The sequence below is a fragment of the Arvicola amphibius genome, chromosome 2 (assembly GCF_903992535.2).
Source record: "Arvicola amphibius chromosome 2, mArvAmp1.2, whole genome shotgun sequence".
NCBI lineage: Eukaryota > Metazoa > Chordata > Mammalia > Rodentia > Cricetidae > Arvicola > Arvicola amphibius.
Window position 1 is genome coordinate 140,150,027 of NC_052048.2, and position 11,376 is coordinate 140,161,402.

An 11,376-nucleotide genomic window follows, 5' to 3' on the forward strand; every position below is an offset into this window, starting at 1 on the left:
TAGAAACAGGACTGGGCTGCCTGAGTTGGCCCCAGACCAAGCTTTTGAAAGTGGAGAAAGAAAGTGCCTCCAGAAACTCCCAGATCTAGGATGAGTAAAGTGGAGTTCCTTGAACAAGCTACCAGGCTCTAGGTCAATAACCAAGTTATCAAAAATTCATTTATTTATACACATTTGTTTCAAACATCTACATTCCAGCTCCTCCCTTTCCTCTCCCCACTTCAGTGTGGTTGATTAATCTCCCAGTTGTTGATGGGTTCAGGCAAAACAGACCTAAAAGATAGAGGAAAACAAAATAAAACAAAACAGTAGTTACTAGCTGGAAAATGCATGCCAGGCAGGGTTCTTTCCAGTCATCCCAGGATTCTTGCCCCCATAACACACACACACACACACACACACACACACCGATATTTAATTCTTAGATCTGTTTACTTTGCTAATAATAAATCATTAAAGGTTTGAAGTCAGGTTAGCAAACTGATATTTTAAAACAGAGAGTTTCTGCACCTTAGAATATTAATTAACCCAGTTTCTTAGACAGAGAAGGAGCACTTTAAATGAAATATCAATAAAATGTGATCTAGGGTGTGTTATTGGGGTGTTCTGTTTTTCCCCCTCTTATTTTGTCTGCCCCTACTTTTATTTATTTTTCCTTTTCTGGGCTCTGTTCTGATGACTTACTGTGAGAAACTGCAGCAACATGTGCGTGGGGCAAGCTGATTGATGTTTAAGAACCCAGCTCTTAACTGCAAAGGCTTGGGAGTTACAATGAAGCCTCCATCATTCTTGGGGGGGGGTGGTGGTTCGCTGCCTACCCTTCCCTCCACTCTCTACTCCCCCAGTTCCTCAGCCATCTTGGTGTGTGGGAACTGTGTAGGTTCAAGCCCCAGGCTCCAGAGCAGGGCGTCCTGGCTGTGGCAGGGCTGTGCAGCTCCTGGATGAGATTCGTCCTAAGCTCATAAATCAAACGCTTTCTATGAATGAGAATGTCATCAAAGAGATCAATTGCAGGAACACATGCACAAATAAAAATCCTCTTACGTATTTGCCGGGGATCCCCGTCCGAAAGCATTAAGTTAGAAGGCGTTTAGTCATAATTCATTTTTATTGCTCTTTTAAAACAACAGCTTGGCTGAGCCGCAGATGCCAAGAACAGCTCCGGGCCTCGGTCTGTCTCCTCCTTGCTCATTCTCTTTCCAGCGGAAGAGTCCTGAAAGAGGGACTTGGAGCCAAGCAAACAGCTTGCAGAGGATTACTTCTCTCATGGCCCAAGCTCGCCTTTCACCCACTCTCCTAGGGGCTATTTAAAGAGACGTTAGCTCGATTCCTGCGTGGGTCGCTGGCTTCCTTGTTCAAAAGACCAAAGATCTCTTACCCTGCTCTGTGGCCTTTCCGAATCCTGCCGGGTGGGGGCTGGGAAAGAATCCGGACTGCAGAAGCCTACCCAATCCAGGCTGGGGGAAATTGTCTTGCAGAGCCTCCCTGAGAAAGATGGGCCCCGCACCGCCAGAGGCCGAGCCCGCTGTTAAAAGGGCAAGGTCTGTGGAAGCCCCGGTGTCTGTGGGTCGGGTTCCAGCAAGGGTTTGTGATCCCGAGGAAAATACCCTACCTAGGTTGCCCAGGAGAACCGAGGTGGAGGGAGAGGGTTTCAGGGAGCGAGAACTAGCACAAGGAGGCCAGCGGAGGCCTGGTGCAGCTTTGAGGCCAGCCTCCCGGAGCTAGAAGGTTACTGCAAACCCGGAATGAGGAGGCCCACAGAGGGCTAGGAACGAGGCGTGGGGGACAAGGAATGGTCGGCCTTCTGCTGGGAGAGCAGCTCATAGGCACTCAGAGCGCTGAGCCTCTTACTTCCTGTTCCTGACAAGCTGGAGTCCCCTCTTTCCTCACAGCAGGGGGACTGCCCTCCCAAGAGAATCTCCTCTGTGAGGTCCGCCTTGCTTTCCTCTGGTTTGATTCCTCAGTAGCTGAAGCTAAGGGCAGGAGAAACTTTTCAGTCTTTGCTCCCCCTTAACCATGCTTTGGGGTGAGTCAAAGGTCACAGAGAAATACCACTCCCCAAATAAGTGGTGGGGGGAAATGTTTGGTTGCTACTGAGGGAGACCGAGGACAAAGGTCTATTAAGGTTTCCCTGAGGATGGCCAGGTTTTAGGGTGGGTGGGTGGGTGGGGAAGGCGACTTCTATGGGTGAAGAACAAAGCACAGAGGTCTGAAGTGTGACCTCACGTTTAAAAAGTGCCTCCTCTGAGCAAAACTTTCTTTTTCTTTAGAGAAGGGAACCCCCAAACTCACACATAAATTGCACTGTTAATTTCATGTCTGAATGCAAGGCTAGAAGCATGGTCAGAGTAAAACCCGTGCAGAATTGTGTGCAAGGCTTCGTAGGGGACCACTGACGTTCTCCTACTTAAGAATGTGTCCATTCTCCTCTCTGTCTCTGTTTGGCCTTTCCTCTCCTTAAGCCCAGGGCTGATATTAAACCTAATAGTAAACAGCAATTACTGACACCATCAGCATCATTGTAGAATGAGGTTGATGGAAAACAGGACCCCTGTCCTGGGATGATGCTCACATTTGCACGTGCCTCTCCGGGGAGTGACCTGAAGGTTCACACAAGCAACTACACAGTCCGTTGGAAAGTGTCCCATCCTCTCAGCCATCTGTCCACTGCCCCTCCCACCTGCCAGTCCTCACCATCTTCCCCCCTCCCCCGCATTTCAGCCACGCAATAGGAGGCAGTGGGAAGACGAGGCTCTCCCACTCCTAACATGCCCGTCCTGAAAGAGAGAAATGTGTCCGGGGAGGTCAGCAGACTTTGTGGGAGCTGGGATCCAGCCCTCTGAGGCCTACGCTGGAGCACGCAAGCTCCTGGGTCTCTAAGAGCGGGCAGATGGTCTGCAACTCAGGCTAGGCCCTCGTGCCGGCTATGTCTGCTAGCGTCATCTCTTTTCTTTGCCTTCTACCCTCAAACTCCAGCAGCAGAGTTGCTCCTGCAGGGTTACCAGGAGCAAAGCTGACTGGGGAGGAGAAAGGGGAGGAGATCGAGGGAAGTAGGAGGGCAGAGAAGAGAGCAGGCACCCAGCCTTTCCCAGAGACCTAGGTTCCTAGGGCTCGACCCCCCTCCCCCCCGCGCTCCCGCCCTCTGGGGTCGAATTACAGAAGCTCCCGTTGCCACGCAATTGGCCCGTTGGAGTCAGGAAGAGGGCTCTGAGACCCCCAGGATGAGGACAGTAGTTTCTTTTCTTTTCTCTGGTGCCCTGCACGCCCACCCTGGTTCCTCCCAGACAATCCTCTGCGCACGTCCCCCTACATTCCGTGGCTGGCGAGCCAGTGACGCAGCCTTGCCCTAGGCGCCACGGTTCCGGGCTCAAGTCTCTGCTGGGGCTGGGTGGTGGCGGCCGTACCGAGCTGACGGCCTGACGTCTGCTGGATTCCTATCTACCCTTCCCACCCCGCTTGCTCCCGGATCTGCCAGGGTCCTTGTGACCGTGCAGAGAGCTCTTGTTTACCGATGCCCGCCTCAAGAGAGCCGAGAGGCCTCATCCCCTCTCACCTCTTGCCAGTTCAGCTTTCTGGGCTGGGTGGGGAGAGGGCCGTGGAGGGTCGCTTCCCATCCCCCACATCCTGGAGGCGGAGGCGAGCAGAGTCGGGTACGCGCAGAAGACAATCTCTACTCCCTTTGGCCCCCCGTGCTCCAAGTGAGCTCTGGCAGCGGCCGCAGCAACCGCCGCGGCCCGGGCTGCCTGGGGGGGCGACCGCGCGTCACCTAGACTGAGGAGCGCCGGGGATTTAAATGCCACTGAAACGGTGATCCATCACCGCCGCAGCCGGTAAACTTTCGCAGGCAGCTCAGTCATTGGCTGACAAAGTCACGTGTCCTTCCCCTTGAGCCCTCCGCCTTCCCGCCCCGCCTCTTGCGCACTGTACATTCATATCATTTTTCTTCTCTGGTCCCATGGAGGAAGTGAGAAAGTTGGCACGGTCACTCAGGGCTTCGCAGGACCCAGTCACTCAGTGACGGATGGACAATGCAAGAATGAGCTCCTTCCTGGAATGCCCCATCCTTGGCAGTGGAGACTCCGGGACTTTCTCTGCGCGAACCTACCCCTCTGACCATGGGATTACAACTTTCCAATCCTGCGCGGTCAGTGCCAACAGCTGCGGCGGCGACGACCGCTTCCTAGTGGGTAGGGGGGTGCAGATCAGCTCGCCCCACCACCACCACCACCACCACCACCACCACCACCACCATCACCACCCCCAGCCGGCTCCTTACCAGACTTCTGGGAACCTGGGAGTTTCCTACTCCCACTCGAGTTGTGGTCCAAGCTATGGCGCGCAGAACTTCAGTGCGCCTTATGGCTCCTATGGATTAAATCAGGAAGCAGACGTAAGTGGTGGGTACCCCCCGTGCGCTCCCGCTGTTTACTCTGGAAATCTCTCATCTCCCATGGTCCAGCATCACCACCACCACCAGGGTTATGCTGGGGGCACGGTGGGCTCGCCTCAATACATTCACCATTCTTATGGACAAGAGCATCAGAACCTGGCCCTGGCCTCGTATAATAACTCCTTATCCCCTCTCCACGCCAGCCACCAAGAAGCCTGTCGCTCCCCTGCTTCAGAGACGCCTTCTCCAGCGCAGACCTTTGACTGGATGAAAGTTAAAAGGAACCCTCCCAAAACAGGTGAGTCCTGCCAGCTAGCGAACAAATGCTTGGTTTTTGAAAGGGGCCGGCTGCGCTTAATTTCCTAGGAAAGTTAATGTTTTTAAAAGCTGGGTTCTTGCTTCTCTGCCTAATGTTGGCTGGAGTAGTAGTGTGTGGTATAGAGTGCTCAGGTGTGTTGGGGCAAAGGAGTTTCTGGGCCTGGCTTTTTTGGGGGGGGGGGGGCTGAGGTTTAAGTGGTCTAGAGATAGGAAATGTGTGTTGGGGTGGGAGGTGTCGGTGGTGGAGGAGTTCTGTTAATATCTACAGGTTCCATTAATCACGAGCCTGACCACGCTAATGGTTGGCATCAGGTTAACACTTTACATAGACATCATTCGTCACTGGCGCTTTCCCACCCCGGTTTGTGCTGAGCAGTTAACGACGGAATACTGCCCCAAACATGGAACAGTCGGACAAGGGTTTAAGAATTTTTACCTTTTCTTCTCTTTCTCTGTTTCCCTAGGGAAAGTTGGAGAGTATGGCTATGTGGGTCAGCCCAACGCAGTGCGCACCAACTTCACCACCAAGCAGCTCACGGAGCTGGAGAAAGAGTTCCACTTTAACAAGTACCTGACCCGAGCGCGCAGGGTAGAGATAGCCGCATCCCTACAGCTCAATGAGACCCAGGTGAAGATCTGGTTCCAGAATCGCCGCATGAAGCAGAAGAAGCGTGAGAAGGAGGGGCTCCTGCCCATCTCTCCAGCCACTCCTCCTGGCAGCGATGAGAAAGCTGAAGAATCTTCTGAGAAATCCAGCTCCTCGCCCTGCGTCCCTTCTCCGGCATCATCTACCTCAGACACCCTGACTACCTCCCACTGAGGCCACTTCTGCCCACCTCCGCAATCCAGGCTTCTCTCTGGACTGGGATTTCTTACCCAAAGCACATTCTTAGCTTATCTTACTTTCTTTACAGTCTCTCTCTTCCTTTCTGGTCCTGTCCAGGGAGCTCCTGGCCAAGATAATGTAGTTCCAGATAATTCTGGAGACTTGGTTGGATGTTAACTCCTTAATTCACATCGGTGCCCACATCAGTTTCCGGTGGGCCCCAACATTCCTTCCTCACTGCTGTGAGATTTTTCACACAACCTGCGGTTCCTTTCAGATGTCCTTTGGTGGACAGTTCCTTTTGCCAGCAGACGTTTGCAGGAGGCAGTCATCTCGCCTTTTATCTGTAGATTGCTCTTCTCTCCCTGGCTGTTAAGTAGGGCAGGCAGAGAAGAGAGTATCCGAAGGCTCATACAGAAGAGATGCACTGAATGTGTTTACAAAATTAATTCACCCCTTAACTTAGTCGGTTTCATGCGTGTAAGTTTGCTGGTTCTAAATGCTTTCTCTTGAGAGATTTATCTTTATACAGATTTTCTAGAAACATCTATGTCACTATATCAAACAGGGTGGGCAAACTCTCAAAACTGGTAGTTTATGTGTGATTGTGGATGGAAAAAGGAAAAAAAAAGCCTCTCATTCAAACAGAACCAGATGCCTCAGAAGGTAGCCTCAGTTTGTTCTTTCAGAGTCAAGAAGGTCCGAGAAGCCCAAAGTTCAGAACCTTTTGCTGTGCCACATCTTCCCAAACTACCGATTTCTTCTTGCTTCTCTGGCCACCCCCCCCCCCTTTAAAAAGTGTTCTGGGTTATTTGTAACCTAAAGGTATTCTTTCAATCTCCCTTTCTTGCCACAGTTATCTTGGCTGGATCCAATGTGATTTCAGCTGACTGCTAACTAACGTGGTGGCAATGGACGGCACAATGAATGTATATTTTGTGTGATTCGTGAATAGTCTTCTGCATGTCGCACAATGTTTTGATGTCCCTGAAGTACCACACTGAGTTCTATCAGTTACCTTTTTGTGAGCCTATGATAGTTCCCATTTCCTGTACAATCATGAACAGCTCTGAGATCCTGGAGAGATGCGATCCAGAGCAGAGTTTACGGGTCTTAAGATGTCTGTAATAAAAATATTCAAGTTTCAGGTATGCTTAAGCATCTGTGTATTTGGCTGGGCTACAGTTCATGGTTTCCTACAAAGTAAGGGGAAGGACATCTGGGGAAGGACAGAGGGTGGTGTTTATTCTCAAAGAAATGAGCCTTCCATTGTCATGCAGCTTTCCCTAGAAGCATATTTTCATCCAACTAATGTCTAGTTAATGCACCGATCCTTCTACCATAGCAACAGCTCCTTTATTATAATCAAAGTTCAAAATGGAAAAAACTAGTGAAGAAATTTGTGAAGGAGATCTATTTTTGAAACAAACATGGCTACTTCCTGGGTCAAGTGCTAACCTTTTCACCTCCAACTGAATGCTGACACATATATAAACAGAGCCCCTTCCAAAGCTGAGCGCTCTTCAGCCAGCCTTAGGGAACCGAGAGCAGAGATTCCCATTTAGTCAGCTTCAGTATGAAGCTGTGGTAAAGATCCCCTCTTTCTTTTTTGGATCGCCAGGCAGAGTGTCAGTATATTCTGTCTTTTAAGTGGAGGACGATCTGTTTTCAATAGAGCCTTGCTTCCCTTCCCCAATTCTTTCTATCAACACCCATCCTTCCCCCCCACCCTTCCTCGCGTCTCTGCTTTGCACAATCTTATCCCTGCAGATTCAGCTTTCATGTCCTGGCCAGCGTGGCTGTGAAGGGTGTGCATTTCTAATTCTGTGCCACACAAGTTGGGAAAAAGTTTATACTCTCATCTCTAGAATCAGATTCTTCCCAGTGAGGTCGTGGAAGCCAACTCATGTCTTTGTATATTCAAGTTGTTTCAGATCTCAGAGGGAGTCAACAAAAGATGGCGCTCCACATGGCTCTTCTAGACCTCTTGCCAATTTCCTTTTTTTTTTTTTTTTTTTAAAAAAATGTATTTCAGGGTTTACGCAACAATTTTAAACTTTTCCTGGTGGTGCTGGGATGGAACTTAGAGCCTTGCTCATTCTAGGCAAGTGTTGGACCAATGAGACAGCGCCCCTATCCTCAGTTTCCACTCTTGTTTGGAGGCTTTGGGCTGTAAGAGCAAAGCAGAAAATCTACAGCATCACAAATGCAGACATATGACTTCCTTCCTTTTCAGAGGGTGTTTTGAAAAGATGGGCTGGGAGAAAACCTTACACAACTTTGGAATTTGCAGGCCTTCTAGAACACTTGTGAGATTTCCTGCATGTCCCTGTTAAGTGGGGTGGACTTTGTGGGAGCAGTTGTTGCCTGCATATCAAGGGCTCTGGGAACCCTCCCTCAGCTGCTGGGTTCTGAGGTTGCCTGAAAGGATTCAAGTGGATGGAGAGCACTTCAAAGACACCACCCTTTTCTTTCATTTCCCGCCTGGCTATACTGTATCTTTTGTTTATTAGTGTAAGGCCACAAAGCAAAACAGATGGCTGGTTCTCAAATACTTTAATGTGTTAAAGTGTCATTTGCATACCATGGTCCCAATTTCAATATCTGAAAGTAGGGTCGGACCTGCTGGAACCCTAGAGATTCCGGTCTTCAAGGTGCTTGTTTTAATGTAGCTGAGAAGGAAGAGAACAGTAAATTATGGCTAAACATCCCTAGCCTTTCCTAGGTTGTAGAATAAATCAGCTAACAAGCGATGCATTTAGGAGACATTCATATACCTTTCAACAAGGAAAACATTTGTATCTTCTTAGCTGTCCCAATCGATTAAATCAAAGGCGCTTAACACATTCTATTTCAAGGTCTCTCTCTCTCTTTTTTTAAATTTTTTTTTCTGTTCTGGTCTCTGAGGGGCACAGCTAATGCCTTGAAAAATCACAGCAATTGTAACGGAAGCAGCCTTAAAAACTGGACAACAGAAAATAAAATTTTTCTTTTATACGTTTAAAAATGAAACAAAGGTCTTAATCAGGGATCCCGGGTAATTGCAAGACAAAATTTGTTTTCGAACGTCCCCTCTCGCCCCCCCCCACCCATTTCCTCTACCTTCATGCAAAGTATTGGCTAAACCGGGGTGTCCTCAAACTACCCTGAGTTAGGTCTCTGTGACTGTGAAGTCTGCTTTGGCTTCACCTTTGAGAGTTTACTTTTGGAGGCTATTCAGATGCAGCGGTGTTTTCCTCTGGGGCAATCAGATTCAAACCGATCAATATTTACTCAGTCTGAAAGGGTTGTTGAAAAGGCTGCTAACAACAAACTGCTTAGCTGCTCACCCCTGTTTAATCTCAGGTTCACCGAAAGTTCAAGAAGAGATGAATGCAGTGAGGGGGTCACTTTAGAATGAGTCCCAGCAGTTTATCTGAGCTCTCAGCTAAAGGCAACAATTACAGTCCCATCCCTCCTTGGGAAAGGGGCAACCTTCCTATTATTCTTTTGCTAAACAATGTTTACTAGAAACTTAAAACACTTTCCTCTTCCCTTTTAGTTCTTTTTGGGGGGGGGGAAGGAGAGGAGCTTCTAGCTGCCCTCCCACCGTGCCTCCTCTAGTTGTTCTGTCAACCCACTCAGGTTTCAGTTAAAATAATTGACACTGAATACTTTTTTTAAAAATGCTAAATTATTCTGACAGAAGAGTTCCGACTTATTTCAGATGCCGTGAACTAAGAAATGAAACGCATGAAACTCATTGGGTCATTAACGCTAATCTCTGCGAAAGTGTGGGACTGAATTGAAATGCATTTCTTTTGGGGAGCACAGACAGTCGGAGCCCCAGTATCTGAGGTGGCTGTTCAGACAGGAGTGGGGGGGGTGCAAATCTGACTTGTGGAAGAAAATCTGGGGCTGGAACATGAGCTTTAATGATTTACACCCTCCTAGAGCATAAGCTGCAGAAGGAAGGAAGCCTGTGGGGATTGGTGTGTAGAAGAGCCCGGACACTGAACCTAATTGCTACAGCTCTTCAGAGGTCAAAGTTCATGTAATCACTGCATAAATGCATACTAAATAGGGGTTTATTAAGCTTTCTTGATGGCTGAGCACGCCTGTGAAAAATGGCCGCTGCTGTTTGGGGTTCTTCCTTCGGAATAATCTTTCTCCAAGAAGGAACTCTAGGTGTTGGAGCCTAATTTACCATTTTGAGAGACAGGTGACCTTTCTGTTGTAAAAAATTTGAAGTCAGTGAACGGGCAGTACCTTTCTCTGTACTGGATGGGACTGCAAAAATGCCTCTCATTCCTGGGGAAGCTCAGATGCTTTCAATGCATTCGAGAACACAACTTAGCGTGTCCTTGCCAGATAAGCTACGCACTCAATGGCTAACCCTGGGACTCTCATGGATCGGAAGCCTGCTTGACGCCTCCCAGAAGCGCTGCCTTAAAATCCCTGTGCCTTCATGGCCAGAAGTGAGTGAGGCCAATCTAGCTAAACACTCAGAAGAATCAGAAAAAGAACCCCCTGATAACTGATTTGAAGGAGAGCCAGTGATCGGTACCTAACTCTCAAATAAAAACTAGGGTCACTTAGAGCCTAAGTCCAACCCACTTTTAAGTTCTAAAATTCTAATTTTGCTCTTTTTTCTACATTCTTTACCTTGTGTGCTTTCTCTCATTCTAGTTATTGTTTACCCTGGAACTTCTGAGTCTTTGAAACAACCTTTAAATGAAATGTTTTTATCTTCTTGTTTAAGTAGTACAGTGTTGGCCTCTTCCTCTTAAAGGCATATAGTCTTAAAATACAAAGAAAGAGCATGAACGCACACAATTTGCTTTTAAAACCCAGACTTGAGAAAAGAAGTGAAATAGTTTTCTCCACCTAAATTGGTCTCCATTAAATCAACAAGGTCTTCACAATCTAAGGAGCTTCAAAACGTAAGTAACATTCCAGGAGCCTTGAATCCTTTGTTGTTTTCTTGTTTTGTTTTTGTTTTTTTTTTCTTGTTGGGTTTGCCTCCTGACTTGTTCTGACCCGCATTTCTTAATTTATCCACGACACACTCATGCTCTTAAGATGCCCAAACTCCAGACCTGAAACAGTAACACATAGATTCGTGGAAGAGAACTTTCCCCTTTCTCCTCCTCCTCATCCCCATGGGGTCCACTAAGCTCAGCAGAATCTGTTGCCAGCGAAGGCAACACAGGCTGTCCGAAGAGTCGAACTGGAACCCTCAGAGAGTCAGTGCCCTATTTTTTATTATCGTCATTAAGTACAGCTGGCTTTGGATGGCAGGGCTGCAAACCAAGTATCAGCCAGGAAACGCCGCTGTGTGGGGGGCTAGCCCTTAACTGCTTTGCTTTTGGGGGGCGGGGTCTGGGGAGTGGGAGTGGATGTAGGTGACAACCTCGAAGCTCTAATTATATCGTTATTCCCTTCAGATACTGTGTTTAGTGTTGATTGGAAATACATAAAAAGCCCAATGTTTCTTTTTCAACGGTTCCAGGCACAACTCAAACGCTTATCTCCATTTTTCCTCCCAAGATTTTGAGTTATTCCGATTAAAAACGTCCTGCAAAAAGATTCAGTCACAAAGCTAATCTGTGGGAATCAGGTCGTGGGCTTTCACTTTAGGAGTGCGTGGTTAATGGCTTAGGGAAAAAATTTGCAACTGCTTGCAACACAAGATGAAGAAAGTGAACATTTTTCTTTTCAAACTGGGATATTTTTAGCTGCGTTGGACCTTTTACCAACTATGGCTTGCGTCTTGGTAAAGGAAGAATCATCGCTCACCACAAGGAGAACGGTTTAGAGCCCCCTCCCGCGATCTCGCAGAATAGCTTTGGTCAAGTTTGAA

The 11,376-nt window shown here is 48.2% G+C and overlaps 1 protein-coding gene and 1 long non-coding RNA gene across 3 annotated transcripts; one reads left to right on the forward strand and one right to left on the reverse strand.

Moving 5' to 3' along the window:
• Positions 1-133: 133 nt before the first annotated feature.
• LOC119807024 lies at positions 134-3,809 on the reverse strand. The gene is made up of 2 exons (XR_005284293.1): positions 3,554-3,809; positions 134-1,973 (listed from the first exon to the last, which is right to left on the reverse strand). It is a non-coding gene; the product is annotated as an uncharacterized LOC119807024 (long non-coding RNA).
• Positions 3,810-3,971: 162 nt separating this feature from the next.
• Hoxa1 (homeobox A1) lies at positions 3,972-6,578 on the forward strand. Of its 2 annotated transcripts, XM_038319184.1 has the most exons (3): positions 3,972-4,390; positions 4,594-4,688; positions 5,173-5,309. In XM_038319184.1, exons 1-2 carry the CDS (start codon positions 4,022-4,024, stop codon positions 4,651-4,653), a joined length of 429 nt encoding a protein of 142 aa, XP_038175112.1. In that variant the 5' UTR covers positions 3,972-4,021; the 3' UTR covers positions 4,654-4,688; positions 5,173-5,309. The 2 variants fall into 2 exon arrangements, with proteins under 2 accessions (XP_038175112.1, XP_038175111.1); XM_038319183.1 differs by having other exon boundaries at positions 3,972-4,688; positions 5,173-6,578.
• The last annotated feature ends 4,798 nt before the right edge of the window (positions 6,579-11,376 follow it).